The sequence below is a fragment of the Phalacrocorax aristotelis genome, chromosome 3 (genome assembly GCF_949628215.1).
Source record: "Phalacrocorax aristotelis chromosome 3, bGulAri2.1, whole genome shotgun sequence".
Lineage (NCBI taxonomy): Eukaryota > Metazoa > Chordata > Aves > Suliformes > Phalacrocoracidae > Phalacrocorax > Phalacrocorax aristotelis.
This window is the reverse complement of record NC_134278.1, coordinates 125,727,386-125,749,950: the sequence shown is the minus strand read 5'-3', so window position 1 is coordinate 125,749,950 and position 22,565 is coordinate 125,727,386. Positions and strand designations below refer to the sequence as shown.

General features: G+C 43.5%; 1 protein-coding gene across 1 annotated transcript in view; it reads right to left on the bottom strand.

Moving 5' to 3' along the window:
* Positions 1 to 1,571: 1,571 nt before the first annotated feature.
* Positions 1,572 to 22,565, bottom strand: part of PCNX2 (pecanex 2) — a 162,137-nt gene continuing 141,143 nt past the window's right edge. The window contains exons 29-34 of the mRNA XM_075089486.1: positions 16,739 to 16,883; positions 15,346 to 15,576; positions 14,723 to 14,997; positions 13,513 to 13,697; positions 8,842 to 9,290; positions 1,572 to 6,741 (exon numbers count right to left, since the gene is read on the bottom strand). Coding sequence (XP_074945587.1) covers positions 6,568 to 6,741; positions 8,842 to 9,290; positions 13,513 to 13,697; positions 14,723 to 14,997; positions 15,346 to 15,576; positions 16,739 to 16,883 — 1,459 coding nt within the window. The 3' untranslated portion in view covers positions 1,572 to 6,567. The remainder of the gene's footprint in view (positions 6,742 to 8,841; positions 9,291 to 13,512; positions 13,698 to 14,722; positions 14,998 to 15,345; positions 15,577 to 16,738; positions 16,884 to 22,565) is intronic.

The following is a 22,565-nucleotide window of genomic DNA, read 5'->3' as shown; positions in this document are numbered from 1 at the left end:
GGCAGAGGGATTAAGCAGGTGCTCTCTCCCTACCCCCAGACATCCCTCTCTCCAGCTGCAGTATAAGAAGGGTTATCTAGAATTTCAAGGAAATTTCCTGTAGTCCCAGCTGACATTTACAGAATTCCAGTTCAGGAGCAAAAATAACCAATTCTACCCTCTCATAAGTGGCCCAGACAGTAGTTTAAAAGATGGCTGCATTTTGGGTTTATTTTCAAGTTTCTAATGGCAATCCTGCCTCGCACCCCCTTAAAAAAAATGTATATATAAAAATCTTCAAGTCCAATGAAGTTCAGTCAAATCTTGACTTGTGTTCTTCATGCAGACTTTATTAAGTCAGGATCAACTTAATGCTGCATTTGTCTATCTGGGTTTTACAACCGTTTATGTTTATTGATACTTTTTGTTTGGTTGTGTTTTTTTCCTTACTCAATTCTGTACATGCCTAATGCTTAATGGTGAAATAAAAGTGTGGGAGAGTATTAGACAGTGTGTTTCCCTATGAGATGTACAAACGTGTTCAGGGGAAGTGCTACCACTTAATCAGTTTTGCATGTTGTGAAAACAGAATTCCCTCCCAGATGCACCCTTGTTAATTGTACAATTTATAAGTCATCTCTGGCTGTAAAAAGTTGTTAAGAATACGGTCATTTCCTGACTTTTCTGTTCAACAACTGTTAAAATGATCAAGCTATTTAACAGCATTTTCAAGTATCATTGTAGTTATTTATTTCTGTAAAACTGGCACCCAAAGCTGTAGGGGGCTGGATGGGGACAGGCATTCCTACAGGTGCCCTGGGAGCATGGAGGGAATGTCCTTTCTCTTTTCTATATTCAGAACGAGGGTCTGGTACAACCATTGCCGCTCCCCAGATGGCAGGAGGTACACTCCTTGTAATAGGATGCCATGGCCTTGTTCCCTGACCGCCCCGTTACACTGCCATTCTGCCCAAGTCCATTGGGATGGCAGTATTGTCTTCAGCATATTTGGGAAAAAGAGAATTCCTCTCAGGTTCCCCCTCCTTCGGGAATGCACAGCTCCCGGCTGCTTTTTGCAAAATAAGGCTGTGCCCCGAAGGCATCACTAATCCCTTAATTACTTCAGGCATCTTACTCGGACAAGACACCTTGTTAGAGGTGAAGGACTTTGGACCCAAGTAAACTTCTCAGGGCTACGTGCCATAGACTTCTGAACAGAAGCCACTCTACACTTAAGTGTTGGATAGCCTACTGTTTCAATGTTAAGTCTCTTAAGCTATAAAATACGCTGCAAAAGAATGGTTCTTTCAATGATTAAATAATTACCCAAAGTCTAGCAAGGTTTTAGTGGGACCGCAGTTGAGTCTTAAATGAGGGCTGAGCTTCAAAGCTGAACAAAATGGAGGTATTTGAGACCTCTGTAGAGGCTGGGGAGGGGAGTTCTTTCACGAGTCACGGCAGAGTTTAGTTTTCCAAATTCTAGTTCAGCTGGTATTGTTGGGAGTTCATGGCTTAAAGTTTGTTCCTCATAAAAGCAGATATATTACCCTGCATATAGTGCCATGATGCCTACTGCAGTCCCATCATTTAATAGACTGGAAAAAAAAGAAAAAAGAATCAAAACAAGAAGTTTGGAGAACTTCTGACCAGCGCACTTATAGCCATTTTTCTTATGGTGCAAGGAAGACCTTTTGTAGTGAGGGTAGTTAGTCACTGGGGAAAACTCCCCATATGGAGGTAGATTTTTTGCTTCACTGGAACTGTGAAGTACCAGCCCTTTTGAAATCAAAGGGTATTTTTGCTACTGACATCAGTGGCTCTTGGTTTCTGCTACTTGTCTCAAGATTGGTGAGAGTCTTTAATTTCTTGTTCTTTTTTAAAGCCCATCTTCTCTCTGAGCTAGAGTGCTTTCCAAGAGAAATAAAGAGAAATGTTGTGGTCTGTGTTCAGCAGAAAATCCTAGATGACCTTAACAGTCACGTCCGGCCTTTAACGCTGAGACAGTCCTGAAGAAATGATTCGCCGTTTCAAATATACAGCGAGTGGGTGAGAAAGTAATATTTCCAACTGAACTTAGTTAGTTTTTATGATACCCTGTGTTTACTTTAGAGGTAAAAATTTATTGTCTGGTCTTGCACTAGTAAAATATTTGGAAGGCCTTGAGAGCACTGTAACAGCAAACAGAGCATTCACAATTCCCCTGATGGGCCAATTTTACTAATAGCACACATTTGGTGAAAATAACCTCTGATGTACCAGCAAGATTCCAGATGACAACATTAGTGCACCTGCAGGTTTTAATTGGTGCAAAAAAAGGGGAGAATATGAGGTACCAATTACTCTCTTGAAGCCCGAGAATCAAGGACGTTTTTGGCAAGGAGGCTTGTAATTCCAACATAAAATCGTGCACAGCGTGGAATAAACAGGGTCTGCATTATTTATCATGCATTAGACAATTTTTGACTTACAAAACCCTGAGAAGGCTGAATGGGAGAGGTGAATCTTTAACACTGGACCTACTGCAAAGTTAATTATAAGTAATATGTCTGTGTTGCAGATATAAGGATGTGAAACACTGTAATTAAATACCAGCTCCCAATCCAGGGAGTAATCTAAATATGGCAATAATTGGGTAGTTAAAAAATACACATTGATGAGAAGATTATTATTACATGCTGGAGAATTTCACTGGTAATTCTAATCTTCTAAAATGAACTGCACAAAATTCAGCTGATCTTTTAAGTTAAATTTCCCAGCAAGAGAAGAGCAGTCAGTTGGTGGGTTGGAGCCAAATGCAGAGGACATTTCTTGCTTTATTCTAATAAAAAGCTTTAAAAGAGAGCTTCGAATGACATCACAGAGACCCCTAAGAACTTGATAGTTTCAGAATGTCATTTGTAGATATTGAGAGTATCTGGCCATCTTGTTGAGGGAAAAAGACTCACAGTGGTAACTCTTTTTTGTTAACATTTGTCTTAAATACAAAGAATGCCAAGATTTTCTGTCTGTGCGAATGAGGCGAGACTCTTCAACGAGAACTCCAGTTCCTCACGTAGAAGTAGTTTGTACAACACTTCAAAATGGGGGGAACAGCAGGACCTCCGGCATTTGTATTTTTCGATGAACGGAAACAAACTTCGGACATTGTGCCCATCCCTGTTTCCTACTTGCTTGCTGTGGTGGGAGGCGGCCGGGCTGAAGGCCAGACTCGGGGATTGCCAGCATACCTGGTGGATGTGAGCAGTTCAGCAGCCTGTGGTTGGCTTTGGTAAAATCTTACTGAAAGTCTTTTGACCAGATCTCTGGGCTGTGTTTTACCCTTAGGAGTGTAGCACCAGGCTTTTACTGTGTGATGTAAACAAGAGCGTATTAGTGAAAGGAGAGTCCAGGAACACAAAATGGGAGGCGGGGGGGTAAGTACCCATATTTAATGCAAGGGCTGAAGTACTATGTTTGTGCTTGTTTTACCATAAACTCACTATCCTCCTTCCCACAGCCTGCTGTAATGTATGTGCTCCTCTCTGCTCTCTGGCTGTGAGGGCCCCACTGAGCCAGTGTGGATACAGTCGCTCCCAACGTTTCTTTTCAGCAGTGGTGATGTTATCTGGGGTTAAGCCTGGAAAAGGCAGGTAGGGCCTCCATCTCTTCGCTCCTTCTGAAATTTCTATGAAAGGACTGCGTGTACCAAACGCTGTTGTGGATTGAGTGCTTGATTTCCTCAAAGGGGGCATTCATCTTGCTAGCGAGACGGGTGTCACTAGCTTTCAGGTTGTCACTGCTTTCAGGTTGTAGAGACAAGAAGGTTCTGGGCTGGCTGGAAGCATCAGGCAGGTTTCTGCCTTCAGCCCATATTTAAAAACACTGCATATAACAGGGGTTTTATTAGTAACAGCAGACTATCTCCAAAATTATGGAGAAATGGAATGTGAGTTTGTGCTGTCATCTCGCAGTTTATTTCTTTGTTTTTTGTTACTGTTAATGGTCACACTTGGGTTTTTTTTAACCCGCTATGCTTCAGTAACAACGTTAAGGCAAAATAAAAACTGTGTAAGACATGGCTATGATAAGGAACTAACTTTTTAAGCTTACCTTGACTGCTGCTCTGCCCTGCTTGTGCACTGTGCTGCAACAAAGGAGTTAGGACATGCCGTTTCTGGCAGCCACCCTGCGCAGCAGGAGGCTGGGCTTCACAGCACACTGCTGACCCCTAGGAGTTGTGCTCCGGGGCTGGTGGCTTGAACGAAGTCAGGAACTGTGAGGCAGCTGCTCTACCTTAGGGTGCAGTACCAGAGGCCATGGAGATGGTAGAGTCTCTTACAGAAGATGTGGTGCTGGGGAAGGTGGTGTTGCTGGGCCTCGGTCTGCACTGAGCAGATAGAGCAGCTTCCCACTGGAAGGATTTTTGCAGCTGTTTCCCAGTATGGTTTAGTGTGCTTGAGTTGGATGCGTAAAATACTTTAGGTTGATTGGGACTACTGGAGTTACCTATTTTTGATGAAAATTAATTCAAACTTAAGTTAAAGATGTGAAAATTGGAGGTCTAAACGAGGCTAACTGAATATGGGAGTTTTTAGTGCTTTCCACGGGTGCCTGTTTGCTGTGCCTCCAACGCAAGGCAGGGTTTAGGAAGACAAAGCAGTGATGGTTTATTTTAGTAGACTGCCATGCAAAAGCCCTCAAGGCAGAAACGGGGCTGGCAGTAAGAGCCCTCCACCTACCTGTATAACCTCCATCCTTCATTTGTAATGAAGCACCTCATGAGCAGGGTGGTGGGAGGAGAGGTAGGATCTGCCAGAAAGAGTCAGAAGGGAGCAGCTGAATTCAATTTCCTGTTGCACAGCACACCTGGATGCTGGAGGAGACCCGTAGGGCCTACGCTGCACTGATGACCGTGTGTCTCAGGGGCTGTACATGAATATACTCTGCTTTTTCCCTTGCAAACATGAGCAGAATTTTTCCTGGGTTGTGCTGAGCTTTATAAATAATTCATCAAGATCTGAGGTGAAAGAAAAACACTCTCAAGTTTATATGGCAGAAAGCAAGAGAAAACAATTGAAAATAAAAAAAACACCAAAAACTGCTGCCACACAAAATATACTTGGATCATTTTATTTTCAGTAGGTGTTATTTCGTTCTACTTCTTATATTCTTAAGTGTGGCACAGTAGGAAGCTCAGAATGCAACTGTGTATTGCCTAACAGTAATGAGACTTAGCTACAGCATCTCTTGTTAAATCTTTCTTGTTAATTGGGACAAGACAGCCTGGCTGCACGTCATCGTGTTGAGACTTGGAAACAATCTATGGTAGTTACAGTAAAGAGGAACAGCAAGACACCGATAGCTGCAATATTTTTTTTTTTTAATTTAAAAAAAAAAAGAATGAGAACACGCATGTGTGTGTTTGGAGGCTGTAGTAGAGGAAGGATTTGTTGTAGCCTTTTGGCTTCCAAAGTAGTCATGCATTCCTGTAAATCAGTGTTTCTCAAACTTTGTGACAGCACGGCCTCCCTTTTTGCATCGTCTGTCTTTATGCATCTATTAAATTGGCAGCAGCTCAGTTTCTCTGGGGGATGGAAATCAGAACGCTCTGTAATTACTGGCCTACAAGTGTTTATGGACACTGAGCTGTGTCCAGCAATTAAAGGCATTTAGCTGTTGCCTTCCTCATACAAACACTTCCAGACAATAATTACAGCCTGCTTTGCACTTTCCTGTCCTTGAGGAGTGTTCCCCTGGGCCCTTTTGCAGCTCCCCAGGGGGCTGTTGCCTGGAGTTTGAGAGACGCTGCTGTAACCCAAACAGGAGCACGAGATAATACCTAAGAGCAGGTGTTTATGCAAAGCTGCTTTCTTTGCAAATACAGTGCACCATATGCTTTGAAGGCTTTCCATGCACTGGATACTTTCTTTTCTCACACTTGACTTCTGTTAATCTGTGTAGCATGGCTTGTTCACACAATATTTCAGTACGGCTGCATGCAGTATATCAGTCTGTGATGCTATGTTGCTATTCAGAATTGCCACCTGCATAACATGTTAAAGAAAAAAAAAGAGATTTCCTGTTGAAAAAAAAAACCAACACAACAGATTCAGGTCTAATGTTACAGTACATGTTGGACTGTCCCTTTATGTATTCATTGCTTCAGTTCAAAGTTGCCTTTTGCTATATGTTATATATCAAATGCCAATTAGTTTGCATGCAATCGGCTGTTTAGTTATGGCAGGAAAGAGATGTCTTGTGTGCTTTTCACTGAGTTGTATTAATATTTCCTACTGTATTAATTTGTGATTCCAACCGTTCCAGGGGAGGGAACATTAAACAGGTTGTATTCATTGTTCTAGGATTTACAAGAACCTGAGATGAAGCGGCACTGTGTATTTTTTAGGACATCTTCCAACCCTACCTATGAGAAGGCCTTTAGCTGAAGAACATCTGCCCCATAGCATTCTTGTGTAGAAGTTAGAAAAATAAACATTTGGAGGTTGCTTGTTACATGTGAAGGAACCTAAACCCCCGTGCAGCTCCCTGACCCAACTCTGCCTTTGTTTAATTCTAAGAAGCTCGTGGCCCTTGCGCTAGGAATACTCCTTACTGCTCCTCAGACAGGCTTTGCTGAGAAGCGGTGTCGTCCAGGGCCATATCTTCCTGGCTGGCCCTTCTGCACTCCAGGTTCCGACTCATGAATATGGCATGGGCCGGACCTGCCTCGCGCAGCGGTCTCGGTTCTGTAGCATCAGTTGCTTCGCAGGTCTCAGTGAGCTGCTGGCAAAGAAAGAAAGAAAGAAAAAGTCAACTAGTTTAGGAAATCTCTAAGTAACACTTCACTATTTTTTGAAGTGACAGGGGAAAAAAGCTAAAAATTGATTTAGGACTGTCATTCTGTGAAACTGTACGGGATTCTTAACATGTATTATTCACAAGGGACTTACGAAGAGGCACTTGTCACACTTTGTGTAATGCATTAATTTGGAAAGAAAAGCAGACCAGGAGCTAGAGGTTGAGTACCACAGATGTACATGTGTAGAGAGCTCTAAAATAATTTGGATTGAAAAGGACTTCTGGAGGTCATCCAGTCCAAACCGCTGCTCCAAGCCGGGCTGACTTCTAAGAAATTAAATCAGGTTGCTCTGGGGCTTGCTTTATACCCCACCTTTTAAATCCAACTTACAAAGAAACCTTTTCATCAAAACTGGAATGCAATTATCAGTGTGAAAATGTTATGCACAGTGTCACCCCACTGTACGGAGTCCATTAGTATAAAAGCTTTCCAGAACTGTGCTAAGTTTTAAATAAAACGCTTCCTCCTTACCACTTTCAATCACATAGGCACCTGGACTCTGAGCAGTTACTTTCGCCAGGACTCGCCTCATCTAAATTTAACCATGTAGTCTTAGTGTATCATCTAGACTCTCAGTGGCTGGCAGAGAGATCCGAGCATCCCAGGGGAAGATTTCTTCCCGGCAGCTGTAAGGATGACGTAGATTGTCCTCGCCACTGAGTACAGAGGCCACACCAACAATCTACTGAGAGTTCATGCCCAAATTTGAGATGGCTTCAAAGGTAGACAAAGTGAGTCCTACCATTAGTACTCGGTATTGCAGACTGGCTGAGTTCTTTCAAATTAGGCTATAAACTCCTGAGAGTTGGAATTATGCCTTGTCATTTGCTATGTTGAGCTGTACGTGTAGAAATATTATTAAAGCTCATTAGAGTAATAGAGTAGGATTGGACCCAGATGAGTAACGTTCAGTCAACTTCTGTTGAAGTTCATGGCAAAACTCCAGGGAACTACACCATACATGGTATTTTTGGGCTGAGAGCAAAATACACACAGACTAAGGAGCTTTTTTTCACTTGAGGTTTGGAGAATTCTTTGAAAGTTAGGAAAGTTATACACAGTTCAGAACGGCAGTAGCAGAAGAGTGTTTTGAACTTTCCATGTGCACAATCTTCCCCTGTTGCCAATTTGGTTTCCACTTTGGCCAAATGTGAAAGTCTGTCTTAATTATGTTGTCACTCAACCTCTAGTTGCAGTCGCCCTTTATCTCGCATCCATCTTTCCGCATTACTGCTCTGTAGGCAAAAGTTACAAAATTCAGGAAAGCAATTGATGGCAACCAAAGTTTAATAAATATACCTAAGTAGACAATACAACAATAACCCTACTATGTGCATGGAATGTCGTGGCTGAACCACGACACCAGGGAAGATGGGAGTAGAACTGGCAGCCTACCGGGAAGAGGGCTGGAAGTTCTCTGTGTGTACTCTTTTGCTGTTAGAAAATGCTGAATGACAGGGCATGTAGGTTTCCTTTGGGAAATACTTCCTACAGTCTTCCTTTGACTAAGCCTTTCAGCAGCAAGGTTTTCAGGTCCTGGATTGAATTTCTGGATGGAGGGAGGGACAGAACAAGTGCACTGTTCAGTGGGAACCATTTCTCATTGTACCAATAATTAAGACCTGCGTAAGCAAGCGAGGAAGGAGCTATTCAGCCTGCTTATGATGGTACTCATCACCTGGACTGCAGAAGATGGAGACCTAAGTCCCTGGTCTGAGGGAAAGGAAGGAGGACTTGGCCCCAGTTTGCAATTTCAGGTGTGTGCTGAACAGCCAACCTGTCCATTACCTACAAATACATCACTCTGCTATATGTGCTACCATTGAACAGTCTCATTTTCATTGTGGAGCAGCAAAATCGAAAACAGATACCAAAATCCTGATGTTTTGTAAAAGACTATTTTCTGACCACTGAGAAGGAAGAAACCAAACGGCTGTGTGGTGAGGACAGTCCAAGAACCTGACAGGAGAGCAGTACAGCAGCTCATGCTTAGTACTGTACTGCTGCTCCGGCTTCAGCCTTACCCGAGTTGCTTGACTTGCTGCTCTAGCAGAAGGACCCATGGCAATATTCATACTGCTGGATGACTGGGTGTCACTGGTGTTGCCTCCGTCTGCGGCCGAGAGCCCAGAAATCACCAAAGCACTTGAAAAACTTCTCTTGCCAAACAGCAGGCTGAGAGTTGAGCTGGTGGAAGAGGCCAGGCTGGACCTGAGCATTGCTGCAGCCCGGTCCTGCACAGTCAGCTGGCCTGCAACAGGAGCCGCAGGGGACTGGGAAAACACAGACGTTGCCGAGTTGTGGAGTGACAGCTGACTACTAGAAAGCCTTTGGGCAATTTCGTGGGCAGATGTAGATGTTTGGATGAAAGGCTGGCGGCTTTCTACAATTGGCCCAGAGCGACTTGAAGCAGGGGGCCTTTGGTTTAAAGCAGTGTGTGCCTGGACGGACTGACTCCTGGGTTTTCTCCTGCCTTTAAAAAAAAAATATTAATATACTAAAGTCAGTGGCATCCTGATGAACTCCATGCTATTGACAGTGTCCCATGTGTACATACGACTTTTGGCGTATTGCTACTGGTTTTATCAGCATAAGAATCCCAAGAAACACAGATACTCTGCCATGTCCATTTTAACCTTCCCAGTGGAAGATTGAGCATAGTGTTGCTGTAACTCCACTCCCCTTTGACAACCACAGTAAAGTGGGGGATGTTGAATATCTGCTTTAAATGGCGTTGTACAATTAAATGCAAAAAAATAAAACAACAAAAAAAAACCTGTGAGTTAAAACAATGGCCCATTGAAAAGAATTACTCCTGCATACGGGGAAAGAGAATGTCAGAATTCAACCAAGTGGAAGCCTATAGCATTTCACAGAATCATAGAATCACAGAATTGTTAAGGTTGGAAAAGACCCTTAAGATCATCAAGTCCATAAGACAGCTTTTAACACCAATATTAAACTCTATCTGAGTTCCAAGAGTGATATTTACAGTATATCACAGACTGAAAAGATATTAACACCTCTAGTTAGGGTAGGCTATTGGAGACCCACGTAAGGCTCTTGCCCCATTCTCTGAAGCATCTTGATGCAGCCACTCACTGCTGGGTACAGAGAACAGATTAGACAAGCTATTCCGACTTGCCCGGGCAACTTCTGTCTTTCTATACATATACACCCCCATTTTTAACATTTATATCAACACCTTATGTCATTCCAACAAATAATTTCTGTATTTCTTATGCTTGCATATTTAAATAGGCATAAAATAAACCAACTTACTGGCCAGTGAACCCACCAGATACCTGCTTGCACCCAGGCACTGTGCAGATGGCACGCGCCGCAGGCCCCAAGAGCGTTTACTGTTTCTGCAGACGGGCTCTAACCCAGGCTTGTGCAGCCAATACCCTGTCACGTGAGTACCTGCTTGGCTTTTTGGCTTTCCAGGGAACTCCAAACGTTAACGCAAGCTGGCATTTCAGTTTCCTAGCTATAGCTGTGGAGTAGAGAGTTGGTGCCAGAAAATCTGTTGAGAGCCATCAACGCAGAAACTAGTTTTGGTGGCAGGCATTTCCAGGTTGTTGGTAATTTTTTTTGCTTTGGTTTTTCCCAATACCCAGACTTGGAGGGGAGGGAAGCACTGAAACTCCTCCAAATACTGAAATTTTGCTAGCGTGAAGGAGTATAGATCTCACGCTATCTTCTAGAAACATGACTGTTTGCTGCATTCATGAGGGTTCCAGTAATGCAGAATTTCATAGCCGAACTGTTTACATTACACGTAGCTGAAACACACTGTTTTACATTCACAGGCCCACTTTCCAGAGGCTGGTTTCATTAGCCCCATTTTTCAGATGCTGAAGCAATGAGAATTTAGGTAACCTGGCACAGAGTCAGGTGGCAGAGCTGGGCCACGTCCTGGCTGCAGCTCTTTAGCTGGACTAAAACCTAGTTGGCTTGGCAAGCCCTGGACACTTTCACAGCCCACTTACAACTTATCTTTAGTTCTACTTTTATACTCTAAACAATAATAAAAAAAATCTCCTAAGATGGCATGCAAGTAATAACGGCCCCAAAATCTCTGCTTGAGCGCAACGCGACAGATGCGCGTGGCTCCCATCTGCCAGGTTGCCAGCGTCCTCCGCGCTTCAGCCGCCATCGGTAGGGAGGGCAGGCGCTGCGGTGGGGGTCAGGCCTGCTGCCGCACTGGCAGCCGTGCGCACGTCTGGCTTCCGCAGGGACCCAGGTTCTCCAGACTCCAGGGTTTTGTTTAAGTGCTTTGGTTTCTACATCTGATGGTTATTTTAATATGTTACCCGTTTTAAATAAAAAGGACGGACTGGAATTAAGAACAGGGGCTGTCGTGTGTTAGTTTGTGCGGGGGCTAACGTGGCCAAACATCTGTTTGTGATTTAAACTGCCAAGCTGACCCCTGTCCAAAAGTATTCTATATTCATCCCAAATGCAGTGGTTACGGCATTGGACAGGAGACCACCCGCGTCTACACATAAATAACTCTGTCCTTGAAAACACTTAGGAAACAAAGGCCGTTCTATAACCTGCATCACGAAATAAGGACACTTTGGGGGAGAACCCCACACGTTTCCAATGCTCCCGATTTTGGTCGCACTTTTATATACAGCTTTCATTGCGTTCTGCAGACTCAGTGGCACCAGGCTGCAAAACGAAGTATGAAATATGAAAAAACCTTAAATGCACTTGATTCATAGATTGTGAGTCTAGAAGGGATTGCTGTGATCATCTAGTCTGCTGTGCTATATAGCATGGGCCACAGAACTTCCTGGAATTAATTCCTGTACGGTATTACTAATTACTATGATTATTTTTAAGAAATGCATCCAATATCTCCAATCATGGAGAATCCATCTTAACCTTTAGTCACTTGCTTCACTGTTTATTTACTCTCACGGGTAAAAATGTGCACTTGCTTCCAAATCTGAATTTGTTTAGCTTTGTTATATCCAAGTCTGCTCGAATCAACTGTCTTTGGTCACCTTTTGTTGCCCAGGTAAGTACTTACAGACTATGATCAAAGCATCTTTTACAATATAAATTATTTGAAGGCTCTTAATCTTTCACTACAGGATGTATTTCCCAGATCTTTGATCATCTTTTGGCTCTTCTCTGAACTCCTTCCAAATTAAGGATGTCCTTCTTAAATTAGGGCACTAGGACTGTGCGTGGTACACCAACAGCGTCCTGAACCAAAGTCAGGTTGACAGACACGCATTGCCCAGGTCACCCTATTCATCCTGCTTTAGCAACAACAGGCATAGCACAAGTTCTTTCCCAGTCCCCTAGTATTGCCTTAGTGTCCCAATACTTCCTGAAGATCAAACAGAGCTTGCTTTTTAACCAGCTCTCTTGGATGAGAGTCATTTGGACTTGCTCAATTAAGCGTATAGCTTTGATAGCCACCCTTTCATGTTCTTTGTAGCTGTTGGGATGGAAGGAACTACTTCATGATCAGATCACAGAAGTAGATCATCTGCATTTTTCCCAATACAAACCAGACATTTCTTTTCTCTTTCCTACATTACTGGCAACTCTGCCTTTCTACATAGGGATGGACTGAGACCGCTGTTAGGATTTCTTTTCCTTCTAATACTCTCTAAAAATAATCAGCCACCAACCCACTTCCATCTTTTTGGCCCTAATGGTGCTAGCCAGAAACTTCTCCTTGTTTCATTTGCTTTCTCTTATCAACGGTCTCTCAGGACTGAATACTAATTTGCATTTGCTATTTTCCACTTCCTTGCACTTGTGCATGTCTTCATTTTACCTCAAAGTCAGGTTGCTTTTCTTAACGAAGTGTGACCTTCTCTCTTGACTGTGGTTTTCTGGGCACCCAGTATGTTCTTTTAAACAACTCACAATTAACTTTCATTCTTGTATGGCACGCTCAGGATCATTATTTGACAATTAAGTTTGCCATTCCGATCACTGCAGTGTCAAGGTATGGGTATGCACATGGGGATTCCTCTAACGCTACACTCAATTAAAAGCAGCAGTTATTTTATTCTTACAATGCAATTTAGATTCACGGAAAGATTTCCTCCAGTCTTATTATCTTTAATGATAGGTCAAAATGATCTAACGGGAAAAAACCAAGTGTCATACCCCTCTAGTTCTCTGTTAGCTGACAGAATGATTGGCAACATTTAATTTTCTTCTGGTAACTGCTGGATAGACATAAGAAGTTGCTTCCTATTTGTTTGCTGTCCACACGTGCCGATAAACAGCCAAACCAATTCCTCAAATAAATTGTCATGGTGCTTCCAAGATAATTAAGATTTTTGCATAGTTTCACTTCTGCTGTTCCCAGCCAACAATAAGCGCAGGTTCACTGTGGTACGGGCTCCCTGTGTAGACTCCCTCCCATCTGCATTTCTTATTCTGGCATTGTTAGTGGCACCTCCTAGTCCAAAAGTTAAACATAAAGGAGTTTGACAGTAGAAACTCTGGTGAATCACACTTTTCTTACATCCTCCCAGTAAATACCTGCAGCAATACCAGGAAGCCATCTCCTACCTGTGCTTGGTCATTAGGAAAGACAAAGCGCTCTCTTTCTAAAATTAAGTTTTCCACTGGGTATGAGCACGCCCCAAAAGCATCTGCCTACGCAGCCCCTCAGGAGAAGACTATAGAAAAAGCCAAGTAAGTTGTGCAAATACCTGCACGCTGGTGGACCTCTTGAGATGAAGCTTGCAACTGAGGGGTTCCATCCCTGGTGGGCTGTGAGCTACTGCTCTGGCTTGAATTGCCTGTGGAGTTGCTGCTAGACGCAGAGCCCCCTCCACTATCCACCTCTTCAACGTTACCTCTCTCGTGGTGAGCTGCATGGCAGTCCTTCCGCATTCTGTTTGTGGGAACGCACGCATGGTCAGCCACTTATTATGCACGAAAATTTGTGCCGCCAATGTTAGGTGCCCTCAAAATACATAATTGTACTCTGTCATCCTGCTGCAGGTCGTTTGACATTTTATGAGATGACAAAGATGATGTGTTAAGCTTACTTGGAACAAAATTGTATGCGACACAAACCAAATCTTCCCTTGTCTGTGTTAAGTGGCTTTGGAGCCCTGCGAGACCGTAGGACTCTCTAATGTTACAGTGGTCTCTAAAGATCACCTTTTGCATGAGGTAACCAAGTAGCAAAGAGGAGGAATGGACTGGAAGGGGCTCAGAGGGAATGAGCCGAATGGTGGGAAACTAGCATTTTAACCCACTGGATTTAATCTTGGCTTTTTAGCATAGGTCTTAGCAGGCAAGCTGGCTCCCATGGTCCCTCCGTGGTCCCCTGCCTCTCCTCAGCCACAGTGGCGATAGGGCAGGTAGAGGGAGCGAGACAAGAGCGAGTTGTTGCTGTATGAAAAGCACATGTAGGAATGAGAGCTGGAACATGTCAGATACTGATCGTGCATACCATGGGGACGTCAGGCAGTTTTGGTGGATAGTAAGTACATTTTTAGGTGTGTTTTGGTCAAGAGCAATGACTTGGGCATGATCATCTATACTGCCCTAGCTTTGGAGCATAACCCACCACAACATTTACTCATGTTCTGACATGTCATTGAGTTACAGACAAGATACCCTTATTTACAAGGCATAAACAGTAAAATTCCCTGGAATAAGGGAAATGTCTGTAGTGATAAGTGATTTGATAATGAATCTTGTTGAACACGTAGAAAGCTTTGCTTAAAAGCCATGAATGAGTTAACAAATTTGCTTTCTGCTATATCTGTATCCTTTGTTATATTCTGAGTTATTTGCAATTAATTTTTACTCATAGATAACAGTACAGAATTACTCTCTTTTAACAGAAAATACGGCAGAACTGAGGCTTCAGGGTCTGTACCTGCAGAGCCAAAATATAACACCTACCTTAACCATTTGGATCTGAACCACTTTTTAATGTTGTCCAAACTGAGAGGTCCTCCCCAAATGTTCCTCAGTTGGCTGTGTGTCCCAAGGTACGAGGTGGTTAAAGGCGAAACGTACATTGGATATCCCAGTGGCTGATCGCACGAAGAATTAATTAAGTTCCGCAAGACCTGTTTATTGTTCTGGATGCTTCCTCTCTCCGGGTTACGATTGCGTAAGAAAATCAGTTCCTGCTGCTGCCCAGCCCACAGCCCTCTGACACACTCCTTGTTGACCTACAGGTAGGTTAAAGACACAGATCATGTGAAAATGTTTGCTACTTAAGGTGCAGAACTACACGATCTAGGTAGAACGGCAGTAGCTGTGTGTGCAAACACCTCATCTCTTTGCCCCAACAGGTTTTATGAACTTTTGCAGCTACTCCTTGACAAAGCCTGGAATGTTACTTCAGATACACAAACATCTGGGTGCAAAATGGAAGTTGACTGAAGAGAGCTCTTTTAGCCTCCGATCCCTACTCCAGGAACTGCAATCAACCTCTCCTTTTGGCCACCATTACTCAGAAATAATATTAGTAACCACAGCCCTAAATTACTGCAGTATTAGAAAGGTGGTATATGTACCTTGATAACCTTGAAAGTCAAGTAGCTTTTGTGGAGCATGATAACTTTATATTCATCTGCTCCTTCATCTACCACGTGTCTCAGGGTTAGCAGCTCCTCTCTGTTGGAGAGTACAGCGCTGCGCCAGGCTGGGTCCCCTTCGTGACAAATCACCACCTTTTCTTCAAATGATTGGATGGCTTCGTACAAAACTGCTGGGTCCTCATACTCATCTGGGCAGGTGAACTGGTCCTGGCAGTACAGCAAAAAGCATTGAAAAGGTCAGGTGTATTTATGAAAACACAAAAAGTATTGACAATAAACAAAATCCTGGTTTTCAAACAGTTGCTGACCCAAGTGACTTGCCATTTGATACAGCATGTCTTTGGGGAGGTAGAACAGTAGTATAGAAAGGTACAATTTTTGTTTTATTGTAACCTGTTCTGATCTCATGTCTCCACTGGACAACGACACTCGGAGAATACCAGCTTATCCGCTGTCTTTTTATAAAGTGGGAAACCACAGGAGGGTAAGCCGGAGGGAGACTGGAATCACCTGGGGCGTTCCACGATTCTTGTGGAAATCCTTATTTTTACTCACGAAAAAACCAAGGACAAATGCACAGACTGGGAATCCATCAGCAGATATCACAGTATTGTGTTACTACTTCAGCTGTCACGCAGCGACGTGGCAGCAATAACATTCATAAAGTTATTGTGTGAAATTCTCAGATATTAACTCACAGCAGTTCCACTTCAGTTACATTCAGAGCAATTATAAATATCGTGCATGATGAAAGCATATGATGCTAAATCATAACATGCCAGAGCAAAACCAGAATCAACTCCAAGATATACGGGGGTTGACCTGAAGAATTTGGAGCAACTTCAATGGAGGCGTGCCAGGTTTTTACAACTGAAAACAGAATAGGATCATAAACAAACAGCCGTGACGCTAACCCTTCAAACCACTCTCCCTCAGCTCTGTCGTTTAACGTATGGAAGCGTTACATGTGCATTGCCATTCACAAAAGGACTGATAAATTAGCAGTGAAATTAATCTAATCGATGTGTTTCTTTTCAATCTAGAAACCATCCTAATAGTATCCACTCAAGGAAAACATGACACGGCGGTCAAGTTTTCTTTTGATGAAAAATGCAGGGTCAAGCTCTGCAATATGAATGGTTCCAAATGGGCAGCTAGGGGGTACAGCAAAGATCAAGTGAATGCAAAATAAATAAATGCCAAGCTTTTCCAGTTTGGTTAAGGAAGTTTCTCAGACTAAGGCAACAAGTACTCCATTTCCCTCTCATTTTCTTTTCATCTTTGGACAGTTTCTAAGGTTTCCTGTGTTTCCCTAAGAAAACAGATGCGCTAGTAAAAGTTAAAAATAAAAATTAAAAAAAGACCCTACCTGGTGTAGCTTCAGAGACATTCGGATTGCCGGGGCAACAACCTTATGCAATAAATCCATGTCAGCAAAGACCCACTCGTCTTTTGCTGCTATCCGAAAGTCTCCTTTGAACAGCGCATGGAGCCCGTAAAGAAAAGAGTCCAAGCTGTAAGAGAAAGGCAGCAGTCACTGCCAGGAGTCATTCCCGTCTCACCAAGCCGGGCCCCTGCCAGCCGCCGGCCACGTGCTGAGCTGCCCAGTGACCAGCAGCCCTCCGGCGCCGGGCGAGCTCCTGCGGTGGGTATAAAGCAGGGGTTGCATCGCATATTTCTAATGAGAAACCGTTCCTCAGGGTAGGGGGTTTTCCTTCTGCTTGCACTGTAACAACTGGCCTTGAAACGAGCGTGGGTCCTGGAACAAAGGATGTCCTAAGGATGGGTGCCCGGTCACGGGGTGCCTCAGGGTGCTGCTTCTCTGCCGCTGTGCCAACGAGACCCCGTCAAAGAGCACCAGCTGCTCTGCAGTCCCTGTGCAGGCAGCAGAAGATGCCCCCTCATTTGCAAGTTTATTGATTGGCCCTGTTACTTTTAGCCGTTCTCCTTGCCAGGTAAAAATTTAAAACAAAAAAAAACAAACAAAAAAACAGCTGTAAAAAATATTTTCAGCAAATCTGAGACTTTTGTCATGAAACTCAAACTGAGACGTGAACATTAAACCAGATGGACTAAGAATACTAAGTTTCAGGCACTATTCAGCAAACGGGGTGAGAGCATGAATCAAATGACGGGCATTTCATACTGAGACAATGAACAATTTTCTTCTAATATAAGAAACTAGATGTAACCAGTTCTGCCTGACGTTGGCTGATGGTTTGCCTGGACCTGAGATTTAAGCAAGAGGTAAAAAGGTACAAAATCGAGGAGATGTTAGAAGACGGTTGCACAAGGGCTTTGTGGAGGGGAACAACCAGCCTTCTCTCCAGTCCGCACCCAGGAGCGTGAGCTGCCCACGACACCACGGCCACTTGTATAATGTTTACATAGGCAGGACTGCCGTCGTAAAGCTGCTCTGAAGAAGTGATCTCAAAATTGAGGAAAACAGAACCATCTGTTAAAAACAGGCATCCCTTGCAAACACACAGGACATGGTTTCATCTACCTGCCAAGATTTTACTCACAACAGTTGATTTTTTTCAGATTGTAAAGACTCTGAGGAGAAGCTGCATTAAGATGTTAGCGGTTTTCATTACCACCCAGGCTTTCTCCAGAGAACGCATGATCTTTCTTAATTATTTTAGGAAAAGAAAAAAAAAAATCTTTTAAATTTTTTTCTCTTCTCTGAGAGAGGGAGGAGAGAGATGGGAGACTGCTTGGCCTATCCTCGGCTCAGATGCATTCTAATTTTGCCTTTGATGGGGAGCATGTTTTAGAAATTGAAATGGAAAGATATATATATTGATACCAGAAAAACAGCTGGATACAGATTTTCTCCGCAAAAGCACCATGTAATACAAACCAACTAATCAGTGGGACCAAGGCCAGTCAGGAAGGCAGGGCTGCTGTCGCTGCTGGGAACACGAAGAGTACGGGGAAGCCCTTGTGAATTCTTAACTGGTTTGCATTTATTAGTACTAAGTTACGTATTAAAACATGCCTGTGTGGGACAGGCACTTACACTCAGATCTTCAAAACATTCAAGCACTGTCTTCAATGGGAGTTATTGTGTGTCTTCAAGGAGCGGGTCCTGATCCCCACTGACTTTCAATCAATCATCTCCATGGTTTAGAAAATTAGAATATACCCAAATCCTGCTTAATAGCTAGGACAGCCCCAGAACAAAGCAGTTAGGGGGAAAAAATCACGGGTGCAGCCAGTGTCATGAAATATGTGACCACCATCTTCTTTGAAAAGGCTAGAAATCAGGAGGGGTCCTTTCACTCACCCACCCACTAGACAACATCCAGCATACGCAGCTGAATCCTTGCCTGGAAAAAACACATCTGTATCTAAATATTCTTCCCAGATGAAACTGAAAAAAAAATACCCTGAACTGTGCACCTAACGATGATCTGTAGTACAGTTTTTCCCCACGTAACACCCCCTGTATTTGCTCTGAATAGTTGGCTGGGATGAAGGGAGGAGTAGGCAGGAGAGAGAACTGTTTTTTACATTATTAGAGGCTCTCAGAGCCAAATCTGAACACCAAAGCCAAGAGTTTGCATTCACATCAAAGTGTCTTACAGGCATCAGCACATGCTAAAGAGGCTGCTGTGAACAGCAGTATCTGCTGAAAGCAAGGCCAGGACTAGGACAGCTATGCAAACTGCAGCTGAACACCAGCAGTGGGAGCGAAGGGAAGCACGAACAGCTCTCACTGCGCTTAGTTAGGGAAGACTCATCCATTTCTCATCCCTCTGCCTAATAAGTTCAATAACCAGCATTTTTAAGAACAAATATGACTTCTACAAGAAGCAAAGGCGTGGTGGCAGTAGTTGTGAGAGGCTGAGTCTCCATTATTTTATACATCGTATTTTCCACCAGAGAGGTCTGGGGGAGATTGCTGTACTCAAAAAACCATGAATTCATGGACATCTTTTATTCTCCTGCCAATCGTAATGAGGCTTGTGGGTACATTCTGCCTATAATGTGACACTATCTTAAGCCATTACTTCTGTAACAGGCAGCCCTTAATCCACATAAAATAGAGCTGTTGTTATTCTTCCCATTGTTATGCTCTCTCCTGAAGACACTAATGAGATTATAAGGAAGCTGTAATGCCAACAGCTTTGATATTAGGCCTGACTCGAGGTTGTTGCTGCTTTCTTGGCCCAGTTTTGACATACCTCAGTTAGCAATCTGCTGTAGTTACAGGCTCTTTCAAAATATTTTAAAAACTAGTTAAGGTAAATTCACATGCCAAAGAAACGACATTAATCAAGAAGAAACACAACTACTATTTCTGGCAACACTTCTAACCCTCTGAGCTAAGAACCTGAAAAACTGCTGTCACAACTGCGAGCTATTTTAGAACAAGACTAGTAGGTGTGTGGGAACCGTCGGCCCCTCGAATGTGCAGAAAGGGGGGGGATTAAGTAGCGCCACAGATACCAGAGGGAGGGCAACAGAGCCAAAGCAAATACTCCTCCTCCTACTGCACTCCTTGTGTCACTCCAACAGCTGAAACTAAAAGCATTTGATGCAAGCCTGAAAGCAGTCCGGATGAAGACTAACGAGCTGATGAATATACCTGTGTGCATTCTGCACCCAAACCCCATCCTCTGTCTGCAGCTTATGGACCTTTCCCAATGCTAACTGTAGATTTATTTAAGGAATAGAGAAACATGCGTGCCTGTGAGCTGGTAATGACCCGAATGTCGTGGCTCACCCGAGTGAAATATCTTCAATGGTAGGCCGTCTCAATTTGATATTTTAGACGACAGTGGTTGTGAGCTAAGAGTCAAACTCTTCTCCCCTGCGCCCGCTGCGCTGAGCTCTGGCAGCCGCAGAGCTGTCTGCTGAGCGCTGCCGGAACTCCCGCTCGCCGTGCAGCGTCCCGTGCCCTCCACCTCCTTCCCCTCAGATGCTGGGCAGTGCAACGTGGAGCCCAGGAGGGAAGGGGCGGCTGGGGCCAGCTGCTTCCCTGGGCTTCAGCGAGAGCAGCGGTTCCTCTTCCAGGCAGAGGTGTTCCTTGGAGTGACCCTCGGTCCACACCGAGTGATAACGCCCAGAGGGAGCTCGGGGGACCTGAGCATCCAGGCTTGGTAGTGTTGGAAGTATCTGATGAGAGGTGCTTTATTAAGACGTTTTTATATTTTTCCGAATTTGGAATGTATACTAAACAGTTATTTACTAGTAGGTCTAGTATAGGATAGGATTATTAAGTCATTTTTTACCAATACACACCTAAACATATCACTCATATTTGAATAAATGAATGGTAATGTCATGTCATTCTTCAAATTGCATTTTGTGCAGGATGCCTCCTAATGACAGTTTAAAAGAGCAAGTGATTTGCATAGCAATGTTCTGCCTCCTTAATGAATGCATTTATTGTGTAATCTAGTGTTAATGTTGGGTTTCTACTGACATTTACATGAACAGGTACACTGAATAATTATTTACATACATTATATAAGAGCATTTAAAATCTTGGTTTACACAGTGACATTTACTGATTAATAGATTAGACAAAATCACGTGTAAATGAGTGCAAATTGATAGTTTACATACACAATGTAAACCTGAATCTCAATTCTGTAGTGCACAGCTCAGTGTAACGTCGCCTTTGCAATGTTTCTGTGCAGCAGCTGGGTGACTGTCCCTCCTCGAAACACAGCAAGGGCTAGACTTAGTCCAGAGGAAGATGCTGGACAGTTACCCTGAGAACAAAATGGGGACCACAGAGCACAGATTCTTGGCTTGTTTGCTCATGTTGGACATATCTGAAACCATTCATAGAAATAAGCGGGAGGAGGAGAAGCCTACAACGCCTACCTGGCCGTTACATCTCAAACTCGTCACGAAACCTCTAGCAATATTGTACACAATCTGCTTCGCAGCCAGAATTAATCAAAAGTCCTGAGATGAAGTTCAAGGTCATTTCTCAGTGCCTACCAGAGTAAATAATCTCAGGTTTTGTAGTCCGTCACTCGAGCGTGACAGAGCACGTGTTAGGAACCCTGACCTAACACAGCGAGCCAGCTCCCACCGGCCGTACGTGCGGTACATCCCGCTCGTGCACACAGCTGACTCTGGGATCGCTTGTTCTGACACCATCTCTGCAGAAAACTAAGACTCTCTTCAGCACCAGTAGGCTCCAAAAGGTCCCCAAAATATCATGATACCTTTGCAAGGAAAAGGACTGTGAAGCATCACGTAAGGAATGATTCCTCCAGCTTCTGAGGACCTGAAGTACTTCTCCCCCATCTGACTGAACACAGACCTGTAACAGCCTGAGAGTGAGGGGACTAAATCACCCTCTGTAAGAGCTGCTGTATCTCCATCAAACCAGAGAGAGGGGATGGAAACCTGCCTTCAGTGCCTAAAATTAATCCTCGGGACCATCTCCTTCTGGCTCAGCAGCCTTGCACATGTTGGACAAAGTCTCCTTCCCCCTGACGTGCCGTATAATTGTATTCCTATCGGAGTCCGGCTGGCTTACTGCTGCTTTGTGTTTGAGTAAGTTGTGAAGATCTGTCTGAAGCAGTAAACACGAAGTGGGGTAAGAACTTCCCTCTGACCTGAAGTGAATGTATCAGGGCAATTTTTGTTGATAAAGGCCTTGATGCCAGAGGGTAGCGTACCCACCTTGTCCCTTAGTTAAGAATTTCTACTAAATTGTTTTTGTCAATTAAAATAAATGTATAAGTTCTTTAGGACAAGAATAAACATAATCACCAAGCTAAAGTCATGTTTTGTAGCTGTAGCAATTTATAACTTGAATTGTACTACTCAGATTCCTTTCTTTTCTCCCCAGAAACCTTTCTGACAGTTGAAATGTATTAAAGGTAATTTAACCAGGTGGGTAAGTGACACAGTTTTTCACAGTGAAACTTTTCTAGGGAAAGCTTTTGTGAAGTGGCACTGAAAAAGATACTGACAGAAGCTTCCACTTAACCCCTTTTATGTCACAAAATACATTTAAAAAATACAATTATACAATACTACCCTGGACCACTTTCTTAATAAAAAGAAAATCAGGACTTAAAGATACAGGAGTATACAGAACAGATTCAGAAAAGCAGGGATAGAGCTGTGCAGTGCACGACTACTGCGTTTTTCTGCCCTTCTACAGACTTTTTATCCCCAAGAAAAGTATTTGTGAGTATGAAGTGTCCACTCACCAAAAT